This window comes from Poromitra crassiceps (assembly GCF_964638095.1).
Source record: "Poromitra crassiceps genome assembly, chromosome: 27".
NCBI lineage: Eukaryota > Metazoa > Chordata > Actinopteri > Beryciformes > Melamphaidae > Poromitra > Poromitra crassiceps.
This window is the reverse complement of record NC_139650.1, coordinates 3,941,262-3,959,459: the sequence shown is the minus strand read 5'-3', so window position 1 is coordinate 3,959,459 and position 18,198 is coordinate 3,941,262. Positions and strand designations below refer to the sequence as shown.

Below are 18,198 nucleotides of genomic sequence, written 5' to 3'. Positions count from 1 at the left end.
ATAATAGCCCTGCTAAAGTTTTTCCCCTTTACTGGCCGAGATTAACCCCACCGCGCACACACACACACACACAGACACACAAAAAGAGCATGGGTACTCATACCGTAAGCATTTTAATAAGCAAGAGGTAAGCTAGAGTGAAAACAAGGACCATGGTGTACTGTACTGTATGTGCTCGCAAAATACTTTTTTTGAGGCCATAATTAGCTCAAGAATTCATGCACAAATTATGACAGAATTTCACATAAATGTCTTATTGGATGAAGTGATGATATTAAAAGTTCAAGGGTCAAGTTCACTGTGACATGTTTTGCTTACCACTGTAGCTGAGAAAACTATCTATCATTCTACAAAAACAGTGGTGGACTGCTGGTGTCACTTTGCATACAGCAAAATCTTTGAAGTTGACCTGATAATCACATTACATATATTTGTTTGGATGCCAAGATTCATGAGTCCACCGTCTTCCTCTCCACAACCAGGACACATTGTCCTGTTCCTCTGGTTCCACCACAAGCTCATTGGTTTACCTCTGTACTATACTACTGTAAACCCTAATTAGCTTTACACATTCAAAGTTCAAGGTCACCGTGCCCTCACGTCTGCCCGTTCCAATTCGCCTTCAAGGAATTTCTTCTAATTTGGCACAAACATCCACTTGGACTCAAAGATAAACTGATTCAATTTTGGTGGTCAAAGTTCAAGGTCACAGTGTGACCTCATGTCTGTCAGAATCGCCTTGAGGCAATTTCTTCAAATTTGGCACAAACATCCACTTGGACTCAAGGATAAGCTGATTCAATTTTGGTGGTCAAAGGTCAAAGATCAAGGTCACTGTGATCTCACGTCCATTCCATTCTCGTGAACGTGATATCTCGAATGCCAGGAGGGAATTTCATTACGACTGGCACAAGCATCCACTTGGACTCAAGGATGAACTGATTGCAATTTTGGTGGTCAAAGGTCATTGTGATCTCGCAAAAGTCGTTTTTTCGCCACAACTCAAGAATTCATTCGCTAATTACAAGATTTCACATAAATATCTTATTGGATAAAATGATGAAGTGATGACATTTTATATCCAAAAGTCCAAAGGTCAACGTGAGTGTGAAATTAGTATAATGTTTTGCTTACCACTAAACGATCTTGGGTCATTCTACAAAAACGGTGGAAGTGCTGTCACATTTTAATAATCACATTTATTTTTTATTATACTAATTTGGCCCCCGATATTCTTGAGTCCACTCATCACAAGCTTATTGGTTTCGCTGATATTGAGCTTCAGGTGATTGTTGTTGTACCGTGTGACGAAGCTCACTATCAGGTGTACTGTACTCTGTACTGCTCTGTAAAAGAAAAAAGCTCTCAAGTCATAGTGATATGTTTAAAATACATACTACAGCATGCACTGGGACGCGTCATCAGTGATGTTAGCTGGGGTCGTAAGGTGTTTCGGGTCTGTCAACATCATACACCCTCGCCCAGTAGACCCAGCCGAGGCCGGTTAAGACCCCGACCCGCGTCCCGGAAGCAGCCGCTCACGGATCAGCCTTCCTACTCTGTCTGCAACGTTGCCCGCGGAAGGGTTGATCACGCCCAATCCGCTGCAATAGAGTTAGTGCTACACCGCAGTATTGTAAGACCCTTCGGTCCATGGAGGGTCTAAGGCCCTGTGGGTGACTCCCGGCTGCGCGCCTCTTTTGTCTCACCAGTCCCTCCCGGGGCAAAGGCAATCCAGAGGCAGAGAGGATGCCTCAAGGATGCCTCAAGTGATAACTTCCATTTTGTTTAAAAAAATATATATATATATATATAAATACACATCATGCCTTTATTCCTTCTTTTCACTATTTTATGAGTCTGGACAGACATGGATGTCAACTGAAACTTGTTTCATTTGGTGGAAGCATACAAACACAAGGTGGTTAATTCTAGTTTGGTAATGTGGTCTGTATTGTTCCATTTGAGTGTGTTGTTGAAGTGCGTGCCAAGACATTTGAATGAGTCAGTTATGGCTTCTCCAGAGGCGTGAATAGGGGTTTCGGGGAGAGGGCTGTGCCCTATAGTCTGTAATGAGTTATTGATGTTGTTATCAAGGCACCAAGTGACTGCTTGGGCTCCCTGCTCACCGTATTGGTCTTCGTTGCTGTTGGTTATAAGTCAAAAAAAGGTTGTGTGTGACGTCATCTGCACATTTAGGAATTGTGAAATTGTGACTGAGCTGTGTAAAGCCCGAAACGCACGTCAGACGCTTGCGTTTTGAAATCCACCCATTGTTTTAAACGGCCGAACACGCACCAAGCGGGCTTTGACGCTCGTCAAACTGCCTTGACGCCCGTACTCCGAACCTGTTTCGATTTCGGAGTGTCAAATGAGGTTCCAGCAGCGACCAAAGCGCTCTGAGCTCCCCCCCCCCCCCCTCCCTCTCTGCCCACTTTCATCCCTGTCTGTCTCGCTGTGCTCGATCCTCAAACAAATCTCACGGCAGTTTAAATACAGCATGCATGTAAATACGCTATACACTATATCTGATCAAAGTACCCTGGATGTCATGATGAGATTAGATTGGTGAAAGTTTGGACAGAATGATTGCATAATTTTCCCCCACAGCGCTGCCTTTGTTTCTCCCCCTCTGCACGGCAGACAGGTAGGATGATCCAACTGAATGACAGGGTCTCAAAGCTACGAAGGGCAGAGACCGGGACTCTGTCCTGTGAGTGAGCACCGTCCTCCGATGAGAGGCTGACTCTCTCTGGTCATTAAAAGCTTTCATCTGCACTCTTCAGCGAGAGTAGGGGTGTGACCCCGGTGTCATGGCTAAATTCCCACACAGGCCTTCCTTCAATCATGCATGGCCACCTATGGGTATCAGAATCAGAATCAGAATCAGAAAGACTTTAATGATCCCCGGGGGGAAATTGGGACAAGTTACAGTAGCTCGCTCACAGAACACACATAGCATAAAATAAACCGTAGTAAATGCAATATTAAGCAAATAAGCAAATAAGCAAATAAGCAGAAAACACAACATAGCATAGAATAACTAGTAAATGCGATAGAAGCAAAAAATAAGTAGAATGTCTAAGTAGCAAAATACAAAATACGTAGAGTAAGTATACATTCCCTGTCAATTATCATTATTGCACGTGACATATTGCACATATTGCACATATTGCACGTGATTTATATTATTCGGCTTGCCCTATACGTTACACGTGGCTCAGCCAGGCACAGTTAACCTATCGGTTTTAAGAGAGGCATTAAATAGACCAATGGCCACAGGCAGGAATGATTTCCTGTGCCTCTCCGTATTGCATCTAGGTGGAATCAATCTCTCACTGAACGTACTCCTGTGTTTGACTAGCACGCCGTGGAGTGGGTGCGAGTCATTGTTCATGATGGAGCGTAGCCTGGACAACGTTCTCTTCTCTGACACCGCAGTCAGAGAGCCCAGATCCAGCCCCACAATGTCCCTGGCCCTGGCCTGGTAATCCTCCCTCGTTACGTTAATTGGCACATTCAGTCCTCAACACTCCACCGTGATAGCTGATGCGTGGTTCGCAAACTGGCTGCTGTGCATCACCCAGGTGGTGGTGCTACACATCGGTGGTGGATGAGTTGAGTTCCCTCCCCTCTCCCTCCCCCTATGTGAAGCGCTTTGAGTATCTAGAAATGCGCTAAAATACATACAATCTTTATTTTTTGTTTTATTTACTTTCATTTTATTTATTTATTTTAGAAAATAAAATAAATCTAATCAATTATTATAATTATAACACAGCATGTGTTGTTTTTAACACATTTTTGGCCGCAGTAGTGTTCCTACTAAATAATCGCATCAGTGCGTCTGCGCGTGTTGTGACAGTCGACTGGGAGCTGGCAAAAGAACCAGAAAAAATCAAAGTAACCGCAGTCACCACAACACAAGAGTTTGACTTGACAGTGCCTACTGCGGAGCGAGAGGGCTTTCTAACCTTCTCTACACAAGAGTCCTGGTCAGGATCCGACACCGACACCTTTGCTGGATACCTGCTAAGCAAAGGATCCTTCTCTTAGGTTGGACGACAAGGTCAGGGAGAAGTCATCAGTGTGAAACTACACACAAAGAACAAAAACAAGTGGATTTTCCAGCATCAACAGATGAGTGACTGGTGTTGTGACTGTAAAATACACACATGCTCTGTTTGATCACGTCTGTCACCGAGGTGAAGTGTGACAGCTCACTTTATCACTAGCTGTTTCTAGTCAGGTCAGCAGGTCGCTCACATGTCTGAGAGGATGTGTGTGTGTGTGTGTGTGAGCTGAAGGATGGCACGCCACTTCAAAGAGCTCCGACTCACGATGTGTGTCATCATGACCTCAGCTGGGAAGTCTCCATCCTCCACACACCTAACCAACGTCTCACACCCTCAGAATGGCTACAGACAAAAACATGTGAAGACACACATCACACCTTGGAAAATGGGTTTGTTACGCATGTTTTTGTATAGGTATATGTCAATATAGTGCAAAAAAAAAAATACACTTAATATCTTTTATTATATTCATTCAAGATTCAAGATTCACTTTAACTAGAAACAGAGCACACTGCGCGGCCTCCTTTCTAGCGTCCCTCGCCACGCCCGCTGAACTGGCAGTGCTCATTCCTACCGTGCCTCCTCCTCCTCCTCCTCCTCCTCCTCCTCCTCCTCCTCCTCCTCCTCCTCCTCTTCCTCCTCCTCCTCCTCCTCCTCCTCCTCCTCGTCACTCATTTCTACCGCACCTCCTCACCCTCATCACTCATTCCTACCGTACCTCCTCGTCCTCATCGCTCATTTCTACCGTACCTCGTTGGTTTGCCCTCGAGGTCTCGCCCGTTTCGCGGGCTCGCAGAGGAGCCCATGAAGTCTTATTTGTGGGGGCTTTCGGGTCTCATTGAAGAGGCAGATGGCAGTTGGGTAGAAACTGTCCCTGTGACGAGAGGTTACTGCCAGACATCGGTTTTCTGCCAAGGCGGAGAGTTTCAGCACGGTGGATGATGCACTGCAGTCTGAATTCAGCTTACCCACCATGTTGAAAGCAAATTCCACTGTCCTTGGTCCTATGGCCATTAACAAATGATTGATTGATTGATTGATTGATTGATTGATTGATTGATTGGTTGATTGATTGATTGGTTGATTGATTGATTGATTGATTGATTGATTGATTGATTGGTTGATTGATTGATTGATTGATTGATTGATTGATTGATTGATTGCGGTACTGCTGGACACTGAGCACATCTTCTTAGTACGTTAGTTTGGGTTCAGGATCCTCACTCAAATGCACTTTGTTGGCAGTTGGAGAGGAGAGTGATGCTCATTCACTGCTGCTGCAGATGTTTCAGCTGAGAATGTGACGCTCATGTCCATGCAAACAGCCTGCAGGACCTACATGATATGCACAAAGTGACAAAGTTAATTGGTCTTGTTAACTGTTAATTTCAGGTACAGCGTTTGTGATATTGTGATTGTGATATTGAGACTAAGTATCATCTTAGATTTTGGATATCGTTATATCATGATATGGCATAAGTGTTTTTTCCTGGTTTTAAAGGCTGCATTACAGTAAAGTGCTGTGATTTTCTGAACCAGACAGTCCAAAGGACCTCGCGTCAGATTTGGACCTGAGCTGTATGTGCTACCAGGTGAGCCACCACCAGGATGCATGGTATCCTGCAGTCTTTGATAGCTCACCTGGACCAGATCTTTCCAGGTAGTAAATCGGCTGGGATCCAGTAGATCTGGATGCTGAATGATCTGATGCATCGAGCGTGCATAGCGCGCAAGATGCCTAGTATTAATATAATTAAAAGACTATTAAACTTAAATGATGCCCTCCAAGATGTATAAAGTATACTATACTAGTATACTATACTTTGAATAATGATTTGTGTGATATGGTTTTTCCATGAAAAAGGTGCACATAATGCGTAAAAGCGAGACGAGAGAGACAGCAAACACAGCAAATTTGTCTGTCATGCAATAAAACGAAAGTAGCCTGTTTTGAAAATGTAAGGAGTATAAAGTACAGATATTTGTGTTAAATTGTAGGGAGTAAAAGTAAAAAGTTGCCAGAAGAATAAATACTCAGTAAAGTACAGATACCTGAAAATCCTACTCAAGTAACATATTTGTACTTGGTTACTTCCCATCTCTGCAAACAGCAGTATTAGCAGTATAATTTTTATACTTTCTACATTGTTGAATTAATTTGAATATGTTAGCCTCTAAACCTGTACCAAGAGGGTCACACTTGCTTGGTGTTTTTTTTTTTACTACTTAATATGGGCATGTCCGTTCAGGAAGTGCCCTAAGTACTTAATATGGGCATGTGCGTTCAGGAAGTACCCTAAGTACTTAATATGGGCATGTCCGTTCAGGAAGTGCCCTAAGTACTTAATATGGGCATGTCCGTTCAGGAAGTACCCTAAGTACTTAATATGGGCATGTCCGTTCAGGAAGTGCCCTAAGTACGCCCAATGTTGCATAAGGACATATCTTCCACTTCTTTTCCAGTGAAAGAGAGGGAGGTGTGGCAGCAGTTAGAGAGAATCTTATCTTCGATCTTAGATGGTCACAGTTTGCTCTGTAATGCCTCTGTACATGATATAAACAAGTTATTACCAAACCTTTCAGTACCATGATAATTGACTGAAAATGGTCATCCATCTGCCCTATCTACACTATGCTGCAATTGCTTACATGACACTGATCAAACCATCTTATCTATATATCAAATTGAGCATGTGGGCGATATACATTTTTTACTGTTTGTATGTTTCAATTCTGTGTCCGGCCACAGCTACGCCGTTTCAAGTGTGATCGGGCTGCAACTTTCAGGGGGCATCACCATAGTGGTTGACCTGACAGAGCCGGATTTTTTAATTAAGCTAATTAGCTAATGATGTGATGTCATCAGTGATAATGTCAAAAGTGATGTTATAAGGGCGCGGGCACACACACACACACACACACACACACACACACACACACACACACACAAGGAGGCATTGTGAAAAGACTGGTCAGTGATATCACACACACACACACACACACACACACACACACACACACACACAGGAGGCATTGTGACGTGATCAGTGATGTCATCAGTGTGAGGTAGTGATGCAGAGAGAGATCAGACAGGCGAAACTCAGCAGGGAACTTGCTTGAGTGACATCACTGATGAGATCACGATTGCTCGAGTGACATCACTGATGATGACATCCAAGAAGCATACTTCCAGGACCGCACATCTTCAAAACAAGTATAACACAAGTTAATGGACTCCTTGGACATTCACAATTCTAGGACAACATTATTTCATCTATTTTCATGTGCACAGTTCAATTAGTACTAACCATCTCAAATCCCACATATCAGCAGACTCACCATGTCTTTTGCCATACTGTAGGCTATACAATTTGAATGTGGACTGCTTTGTTTGGTCACAATTTGGCATACAGTAGCTCACTCACTGTGGTAAAGATATAGGCCTATTGTTTTAGGAAATTAAGAGGCTAACAAAGTCAATGTCTCCTTTCGAAGCATTTCTTAAGACACTTGTATAGATTGATTGATTGATTGATTGATTGATTGATATATTTATTAAGGTGTCATGCACTCGTCGTGCCCAACCCAAACGGGTTTCCAAGACGCACACTAAAATACAATAATAATACAACATTGACACATGTTTACAGTGGTACAACTAAATACAAAAAACAGATTGTAGGACATTGTACTGCTCAGACAGCAATACAGAGCAATACATCAATTACTAAACAAAGAGTTTTGTCTTTTCTCCCAAGCTTTACAAATAAACTCTGCTGTGGGGAAGGTTCCTTTTTTAAAGCATAACTCAAAGAAGTCAAGATTCAAGATTCAAGATTCAAGATTTTTATTGTCACTCCATGGTACAAGTATCACGTGTGAAATTCTTGTGCTGTGGACTCCGTTTACAACGTAAGACAGGTCAGAGACAGTGCGCATAGGTGCACATAGGTGCACATGTCATGTGCATACTTTAGACGTGCTTCTACATCTTAAATTTGACGTATTTGACATACAGGTGCAAATAGCATATACCTTATTAAACATACAATTAAACATTAGACATACGTAATGGTAGCAGCTACAGTACGGTACAGTACGGCTACTACACTATTTGTGTATGTTAAGGAGTCTCGTGGCCTGCGGGAAGAAACTGTTCCTCATAAGTCAGCATAAATGGAGGGCAGTTTACTAAAGAGTACTTCCCTAGCGTCATCATAAGCAGTACAGTAGAACAGGAAATGAATTTCATTTTCAATTCCGCGTAATTCACATAGTAAACAGATTCTATATTCAGGGGTTGCTTTATACCTACCAGTCTCTAGTGCTGATGGAAGAGTTCCAGAGCGCAGTTGAGCACACAGGGATCTTTTTCGTCTGTTCAAGTCAAACTTCACATAGGGCTCTACACTGTAACTGTCTTTTATGAGACGATAAGTTCTTAATTTTGGTTTATACCATACTGTAGGTCGAGAGACCATTTATTTTTTATACATACTGAACATATTACTCATAGTCTCTCGGGTGTCACAAAGTAGCTTGTTATGAAAAATAAAAGTAGTTTGAGTAAAATATGGATTTCAATTCATTTGCCCAAGGGTGGCTATTGGCAATGTCCCAATTAAATATATCTTTTTAGTGAGTCTCTGGTCAGACATTCTCTATAGACATTCATTCAAGTCATTGTTTCTCTTGTTTCTAAACTTGTGTTGTCTTTTTACAACGTGCACAGCAAGCGCATGTTCAAGAGAAGGCTTTTTGGGGTCACTCGTTCATTCAGTCGGTCAGGAGTGGATAATGGATAGGATGTCATACGTGATGACGTCATCAGTGATGATGTCATCAGTGATATCATCAGTGATGATGTCATCAATTGAATGAGTTAAAATTGTAGCATTCTTCAGGTGCTCTAAATCGGCCTTTGGTATGCCATTGCTGAAGCAGGTCCTATGGCATGAGATGCAGGGGTACAGAGATCCCCATGCAATGTTAGCCTTGAAGGCTGACATGGCTTGAAACAGTGTCAGATGTTTCTTTGCTTCACTTCTCTTGATTACTGTGACAGTTTGATAATATACAATGCAGAAATGTATTGGAATTGGAAAATAATTGATAATCTTATCACTATCAATGTTGGTTAATGATGATAATGAAAATAATTCCCTCCTCCAGTTTCCCACCTGCAACAGATGGCTCTTTGATAAGAGTTAACCAGTCATCACATGACAGACTGGCAGACATGCTCAGTACCAACACCACCACCTTACCAGATAAAAGATTCAAAGCTCTAAATGTTGTTTTGAAGAGTTTTGAAGCACCTAAAAACATGATCTATTCTTAAAGTTATGTTAGGCAGTAATTTAAGATTCATCATGGTTAACGAGACAAATGTCATGAAGGGCATCTTGTCATTGCATGATATCTAGTATGATGATGTCAGAACCTCACACATTGACTAAGCAAGTTGCTGGTGAAATCTGTTAGAGTAGTTTCATCTTCGAGGCCTGAGTCAACTCAGGAATAACCTCCTGACAGTTTACGCTAAAGTGGTAGATAAGATCAGAATATTTTTCATGTGTTCTCTGTTGACATCAATAAAGGCTATATATGCGTAATGCACATATCTTATAGTATCTTGTAATTTTGCCATTTATGTTGAAAGAATGCTCAGATCTCCATTTACTGTGGCACATCTAATTATGATTAGAAAACCCTTGAAACAACTGCAACCTGCCCTTCTGTCTGCCTCATGAACAAGGTCACACCAGCAAAATAAAACACATATACAGGTGCAGCTCATAAAATTAGAATATCGTGGAAATAACATGGACAAGTTATTTCTTTAGGCAGTAATTAAAGCAAAATTATTCCCGACCAAGTATTGAGTGCAGGCATGAACATAACTTTTCAGAAGATCGACATTTCTATTTTGAAAATAGTTTTTTGTGTGTGATATTTAATTTGTTGAAATACTGTCTTGGGGGGTTTTATGAGCTGGAAGCCAAACTTATGCAAAGTTAAACAAATAAATTCTTGAAATAATTTACTTAGTGTGTAATGAATCTATAATCTATGAAAGTTTCACTTTTTGAAAGGAATTATGGGGAACAAGTAACTTTTCCACAATATTCTAATTCATTGAGCTGCACCTGTATAGAGTAGTAATTTCTTATTGTCTGGTTCAGAGCAGCTTCTATTTGATCCTGGGAATTAGTTGTGTTTTAAGCGCGCGCGCACGCTTCTGTGTGCCATGAAGCTGGCTAGTTACGGTAAGTTGGAGACTGCAGGTGCTGCTGCTGCTGGTAAGTGATGTATATGGGTCACGTTTGAGGTTAGCCAGTTGAGTTTACACTCTAGTCTAGTGGTTGCACGTGTAGACGGCAGACCTGCAGCACTGCAGGATGTCATACTGTATGTATATGTTATTCTACCACCCGGCAGGATAGATGAGACAACAGAAACTGTGTAAGGAGTATGCAGTGTTCTGTGTTTATGTTATAACAGGTCTTTAAAAAAACATAAGAATCATTGATCATTAACAACAAATGTATTCATCAGTTTAAATACAAAACATGTTCAAATAAATACAAAATATGTATAAATTAGCATAGCTGGTAAAATAAATACGACAGGGTTTTTTCTTCTAAACATGATGACGTGGAACAGAGTATAGCTGCACAAATACAAGTGAAAATAACTGATAAATAGTAACGGACTTTTACGACTCAATGTGAGCCGAACATAGAAACTTCATGTCAAAAAGTAAATCAAAGCTTCAACACAATAAAGCATTAGTTTAGCACTCATAGAGCAACATTCATAACAATATGTTCCTCTGTTGGACACAAGGGAACACGAATGTAAAGGAGTGCACAGTGTATGTGAGACAATGGTCTCTTTCTCCTGAGATGAATAAGGTCACATTGGGTAGGATCTGTGTTAGAGAGGGGTGAGCAGGTCAATTCCTCTGTCGTTTGGAGGCCAGGTAAGTCTCAATGTAGTTGAAGAACAGTTCCAGCTCGCCCATGGCCTTGTAAAGTCCTTTACTCTCCATCTGGACAAACACAACACACTTTATTAACATCATCTGTGACAAGACAAGCAGTCAGTCACACTGTAGCCTACAAACACAATCTCCTTTGTAATGATGAATTGGCACATATTATAGTGGAGCTACAGTAGGCTATGATACTTGTGTTTGAGATTGTTTTAGATAATGCTGTGAGTTGGGCTTGAACCCTCCACTGTGTGACCTGCTGACACTCACCTGAGTGTAGGTAGAGTTGAAGTCATTGATTTCAAAGGGCTTCTGGCAGGCGAAGTCATTTTTCTATATGGAGGAAAAAAATAGATAAGAGGTTACTAGTGAAATACAGAGAGGTTACTAGTGAAATACAGAGAGGTTACTAGTGAAATACAGAGAGGTTACTAGTGAAATACAGAGAGGTTACCTGGCATCACAACTACTAGCACATTATGAGGAGCTGCGTGCGCCTTTCCCTTTTTGCAGAACCACCAGTTATGTGCCATTTACGCACTCACTGCATTTTAGGAATTACTTGCGCAATGCCATGTCCTGTCCGCACTTTCTCTTCCCCTTTTGGTCGCACATCTAAATAATGACCGTCTTCCGTCGCTCTTCTTCTCATCTCAACTTAACGATCAAATTAACTATTTAGAGATCTAATTAGATGCAGGGACTCCGCTATTTCTTATTGGTTACGCGCTGCGTCGGCGGTGCTGCATGCGCTCCAGAGTGCGCGCTGCGCACAAGTTGTGTGAAGCAATTGAGCTGAGCGAGACAGACACTGGCAAGTCAAGTCGCACCAGAGTAGCTGTAAATAGGTAGGATACTCACACATCTGATGACATCAGCCTTGAGCTCGTCGAAGATCTGCTGTATGGACTCCATGTGAGGCTTGAAGCTCTTGTTGTCGTCCGTCACTCCAGCCATGGCCGTCGGTAAAACCGTCCTCAGGTAGAAGTCAAGTATGCTGTTTATAGCATGGCAGCCGTATGAGCTCTATGAAGGAGAACATAGTTAGTTAGCCTATGTGATGTTCGTATGCGTTTGGTTGGTCTGCATGAATCGATGCTCCTGATGCATGCATCTTCGCACGCATCGCTGAGAGTTGAGATGGGCTTAGTGGGATACTTACTTTGATGTAAGCCTCCACGGTCTCGTCTAGCAGCGCTGTCTCCACGTCATCTTTGGCTTCCTGTGGAGAGGCGAAAACAAGGCCGTTAAGACGGGGTGAGCAGCCTCAGTGACAGACAGGAGAGATGGAGAGGCTGCCTGCAGCATCACCTGGACACCGCCACAGGGGCGGTGCAGTGTTGGTTTATTTACGTTTGTTACTTACGTAGTAATCTTTGATCTGGGAAAAGTCCTCTCGCAGCTTCCTGAGCCGGACGGGGAAGCCCTCCACGAAGCGGCAGCAGTGGCTACTGCACACAGGTGTGCCCCAGGTGTTCATATGTAAACAAAGCAGCGTGAGGAGGGAGAGGAGCAGAGAGAGGGGCGTCATGCTGGCGTCTGTGGTCCTGACTGGCTGGCTGTGGAGAGGAGAGATGGATGTCTGAGCTGGAGTCTGTGGTCCTGACTGGCTGGCTGTGGAGAGGAGAGATGGATGTCTGAGCTGGAGTCTGTGGTCCTGACTGGCTGGCTGTGGAGAGGAGAGATGGATCTCTGAGCTGGAGTGAAAAATGCTGCTGATCTTCTTCTGACCTCTGGTGAAAAATCTTCTTGGCAAGACTTAGCCGAGGATACTAGTCTGGTCACATCTGAGACCATATTTATATCCAACACATGGGGAAGGTTTGGGGGAGGGAAGTTACTGGAAGAGATGGGGTTAAACATGAGATCCATGAGACATGCTGATCTTCACATGTAAAGGAAACTTGAGTGACATGTACATTACACAGTCCCCGCCCATAAGTTGAGTTGGCACTACTGTGAATCAAAATAGAAGTAAAATTTCATGGTAATGAGTAAGTGTCTTTGCTAGAAAATAATCATGTAGGAAGCCTCTTAATGGTTATGCATTTTTCCCCTTTTATCCACAATAATAATAACAATGTAGCCTAATAAAAACAAAAATGTAATAACAATACAAATAATAATATAGTTGGATTACCCAGTTATGGGTACACTAAACTATGCAGTGGCAAAGCAAATAAATAACAATTTGGATCAGGGTGTGATGCAGACCCTGGTGAGAGTGCAGGGAGCAGGGCCTCTGTGCATAGATCTCAGGCTGTACCTATATGATGATGATGATGATGATGATGATGATGGTGATGATGATGATGGTGGTGGTGGTGATGATGATGATTATTACTAGTACTACTATTACTATTACTTTTACTACTACTACCACCACCGCTACTACTACTACTACTACTGGGGGATAATGCCATAATGCCTAGATGTACAGTATCCTATACCCAATAAACTAGCACAGAAGTGTCACAATATAAATTGACAAGTTGTCGTTTACATACAAACATTAGCATTTTAAATTGCACAATGTCAATTACATTATATGATGTCATACATATATTGTGAATAACAAAAACAGCTGTGCCACTGTGAGATATGGAAATTAGTGTTGTGGTTTGAGTGTGATGACGCTGTGGATTCTCTCTATACGTAATAAGAGAGACGGGGGTAAAGGAAGATGTATTTTTCCTCCTCTTTCCTTTACTGTGAGTTAGTGACCAGTCTGTCTCTGTGCTCTTTCCTTTGCTGTGAGTTAGTGACCAGTCTGTCTCTGTGCTCTTTCCTTTGCTGTGAGTTAGTGACCAGTCTGTCTCTGTGCTCTTTCCTTTGCTATGAGTTAGTGACCAGTCTGTCTCTGTTTGCACATAATGTGATGAGAGAGAGGGTGAGGTGACATAAGAAAACACAGAGAGATGTGGTTAAAGGAACACTCCGCCCATTTTCAACCAGCTTTGTATCATTAGAACATCAGTAGTATATCAGAAAACTGTAAACTGTTTTGAAGTCTGTCATTTCATTTGACAGTTATTGAGTGTTAAAGTGTGGACCAGTGACATTACTGGTCCACACTAACTCAAATTAATAACTCATTAACTCAAATCAACTCTCAATAAGTGTCAAACTATTCATCATTCATCTAGTTTGACAGTTATTGAGAGTGGATTTGAGTTAATGAGTTATTAATTTGAGTTAGTGTGGACCAGTGATGTCACTGGTCCACACTTTAACACTCAATAACTGTCAAATTAAATGACAGACTTCAAAACCGTTTACAGTTTTCTGATATACTACTGATGTTCTAATGATACAAAGCTGGTTGAAAATGGGCGGAGTGTTCCTTTAAGGGCTGATAGTGGGTGCACCAGCTTCCAGTGTTTCCCCTCCCGGGCAATTTCAAGTCCACGGAATGTCCACCCATCGGCCGCCTACAGTCTGCAGTCTGTAGCAATTTCTTTTGGACAATACTGGTATTTTGAGAATAGCTCAGGAGACGCTGATTGAGTGATTAGTGATCACATGATACGTACTTCAACGCTACTAGTGAGTCAGCACTGCAGTAAGCAATGGGAAGCTCCTCTGACTGTCATGGAGAACATGTCAGTGAGTGCGTGCGTTTGTGCATTATGATTCAGGTGAACACTGACAGTGCAGTTTCATCTTGTATCGCTGTTCAGTCTATTGATGGAATCTATATAGTGATCATGTGTCATTGTGTATCATACCAGATACCAGATCTGACCAGTGAGAGCTGAGTAATAGCCTCAAGTCCTCTCTGGATAAATATAGCATATCTCAATGCTGTATTACTTTAGGAATGGATCACTGATATCTGATATCTTCTAAGCCCCCTCCGGAGCAATAAAGGGATACATCTGAGAATTTTACATCTGCATTAAGTACGTGAAGATTGATGATACATTTCTGAGATGTTTCTTCATCATTCTTTTACCATTAGAGCGTGTTAGAAACACAAATAAAAGACAAATTGAATGCTTGCTAGAATTTCACAAGCACGAGAAAATGTCAAAATCTCACACCGATTTGAAATGAACCTCGTGTATGCCTACAGGAAATGAATGAGAGGAAGTGATGGTCTTATTTAGGACATTACTTTCCCCTGGGTGGACCACCAAGGTCTTTATGTTCACAGAACCGGGTGTGAATCTTTTTCACAGAATGCGTGTTGAACTACTGTTGATGTGCTGACCATGCAACATGGTGTTTACAGTGCGTCAGCACCTGTGCTTCCTGCATTACGTTACTGGCTTTCCTGGGCAGCTAAGCAGGCCTGGCTGTGGATACTCCTTGGATGCTGAGACTGGAAGTGCTGGAAGTGGTGTTGGAGGACCAGTAGGAGCAGGTGCTCTTCCCTCTGGTCTCTCCCCAATGCCCCAGCGCAGAGACACGGACTCTGTCCTGTGAGTGAGTTAGCTAGCGGATGAGATGTTAAACTGAGGTCCTGACCCGCTGTGGTCATTAAACATCCCATCGACGACGCTCTTCACAAGCGTAGGGGTGTCACCCCGGTGCCCTGGCTAGATTCCCACACAGGCGTTCCTTCCACCATGGTCACCTAAGCATCCCTCGTTTCTTAATTGGCACATTCAGTTCTCAACTCTCCACCGTGATAGGCTGATGTGTGGCGAGCGTTCTGATAGGCTGATGTGTGGCTGATGTGTGGCGAGCGTTCTGATAGGCTGATGTGTGGCGAGCGTTCTGATAGGCTGATGTGTGGCTGATGTGTGGCGAGCGTTCTGATAGGCTGATGTGTGGCTGATGTGTGGCGAGCGTTCTGATAGGCTGATGTGTGGCGAGCGTTCTGGCGCAAACTGCCTTCTGTGCATCGCCCATGGGTGCTACACATGGGTGGTGGATGAGTTGAGTTCCCCTCCCCTGATATGTGAAGCGTTTTGAGTATCTAGAAAAGGCACTTTAATAAAAAATATATTATTATTATTATTATTATTATAATTATTATAATAATTATTATGATTATTATTGTTGTTATTCTTATTATTATTATTCTTATTATTATTATTAGTATTAGTATTATTGTTGTTGTTGTTGTTATTCTTATTCTTATCCTTATTCTTATTCTTATACTTATTATTATTTAGATGTAGTCATTCAGTCTGCCATCAGGAGAGGAATTCACTTTTAACTGGTGATCTTTTGCTATCTAGCAAAGTCTGCTTAGGCAAATCAATGTCAAAGAAAGAAAGTCACACAAATTGATGTTCACTGAGAGTTTAGAGATACTTACTTTAAAGTCATCCTTCACGGTCTGGTCTGTCCAATTCATCGTGGCCTCTTTCGAAGAGCCGAAAACAAACAAAGCTTGTTAAGTAAGAGCTTAAGTAAGCCAGTGTGAGCAGCCTCGGTGACAGAGAGACAGAGAGAGACACGGAGAGAGTGCAGCATCACCTTGCACACTGACGGGTCACAGGAGATAAAGGTCTACACACAGCCACAGGGGCGGTGCTGCACATGTGGTCAGGGGACTCTGGGTAACCAATGTTGCCATTGGTAACCAATGGCAACATTGGTAACCAATGTTGCCATTGGTTACTCATGTTTGTCATCTTTGATGTGGCAAATGTGCAGCTTCCTGAGCCGGACAGGGAAGCCCTGCAGGAAGCAGCAGCCGGAGCAGAGAGGAACAGAGCGAGCGAGGGGAGTCATGCTGGAGTCTGATGCACTGTGCAGAGACCAGATGGACCTCTGAGCTGGAGTGGAGAATGCTGCTGATGAGACCTGGCGCTCTATTCTCCCCCTGGCCTTAAATTGGCGCGGCGCTATTATTAGTGGGCGTGGTCACGCGCATTTCCAAATCTCTCCTGACAGATTGCGTGGCGCTAACCGTTTAACCACGCCTTTTTAAGCGTAGAATTATTCACAACTGTGGCCGTTGGCGATCTGCAGTAAACCAATCACATTCTTCCCTTCCGAGCTCCGATCCACGGAGATCCAGTCCCGTTGCGGCTGCATGCTGTCATCTATCCATGCCAATTTGGAGATCTTAGCGCATCACAGATCATAGCCTAAACACCTCTGATGAAGGGCCGCTGCACAAACATCCGTGTGGCAATAAAAGTATTGAACTTCGAGTGCTGTCCTCCTTTCTCAACGGACCTAAAAAAGTCAAATCCGACCCAACCCAACCCGCTTGAGACGTGGACCGAGATCAACTCGCCCGCCGTTGTCACATACACTCAGCCCGAAACCAAAACAAACAAACAAACAGCAGTAATTAGACCTAGGACATTATAAAACGTGTGCAATTAATGCTGCCGCAGCTCAACTACTGGGCACGGTATGTATGTGTTACTGCCATAAATGTTTTTCAGCTTTCATGCTGTTATATGGACGTATGCTTATCCCTTTTCGGGCTCTCTCTCTCCTGCATCTCCGCTGCATAATTACGCACGCAGTAGCCCCGCATTTCCCACCAATTTAGTCCGTCATTTTCCCCTTGGCGCACATAAAGAAACATGCTTCCCTCACTGTCTGCTTGATGGCGAGAGGGACTTCAGCTGTAGGCTACTCGTGACGAAACCAGACATCGAATTTTCAACAGTTAACTTTTGCAGTAGCTAGGCCTAGGTTACTGGCTATGTCCCCGGTGCACTGAATTTGAAAACCTGGTTTTGAAAAGCGTTAACCGCAAAATCAACGCCCTTTGGGAAGATCGCTTTAGGCTGGTATTTGAAGGCCGAAACGCACCTTCTGGCCTATTCTGGCACTGCGCCACGCCTCTTCAGCGTAAAGCGCATTTCGGGGCGTAAAAACATGACGCTATCTTCCCGAGTCACGGGCAGGCAGGCGCAAAGCGTGTTTTTTTTGCGTTTAACGCCAGTTTAGCGCCTAAGTCCAGGGGGAGAATAGAGCCCCTGGTCTTCTGACCTCGGAGTGAAAGCGAAAGAAATGTCTTACTCTAGCATGTCTTGCATACTCTGGCCTGATGTGATGTCCTCTTTTTCCTTTGCTGTGAGTTAGTGGCCAGCCTGTCTGTGGTCTTTCTACAGATGTCATTGTCCTCGTCAGCATGGAGACATCATTGGGGTTTGCAGCACATGTGTGACCAGACAGAGGGTGAGGTGGCACAAGAGGAAGACACTA

General features: G+C 43.0%; 1 protein-coding gene across 1 annotated transcript; it reads right to left on the bottom strand.

Moving 5' to 3' along the window:
* Nucleotides 1-11,014: 11,014 nt before the first annotated feature.
* On the bottom strand, nucleotides 11,015-16,761 carry il10 (interleukin 10; the record flags this gene model as incomplete). Its single annotated transcript, XM_083661972.1, has 6 exons — nucleotides 11,015-11,130; nucleotides 11,344-11,406; nucleotides 11,935-12,099; nucleotides 12,236-12,295; nucleotides 12,440-12,524; nucleotides 16,649-16,761. The coding sequence occupies 6 exons, from the start codon at nucleotides 16,759-16,761 to the stop codon at nucleotides 11,035-11,037; spliced, it is 582 nt and encodes a 193-aa protein (XP_083518098.1). The 3' UTR covers nucleotides 11,015-11,034.
* Between the last annotated feature and the right edge of the window lie 1,437 nt (nucleotides 16,762-18,198).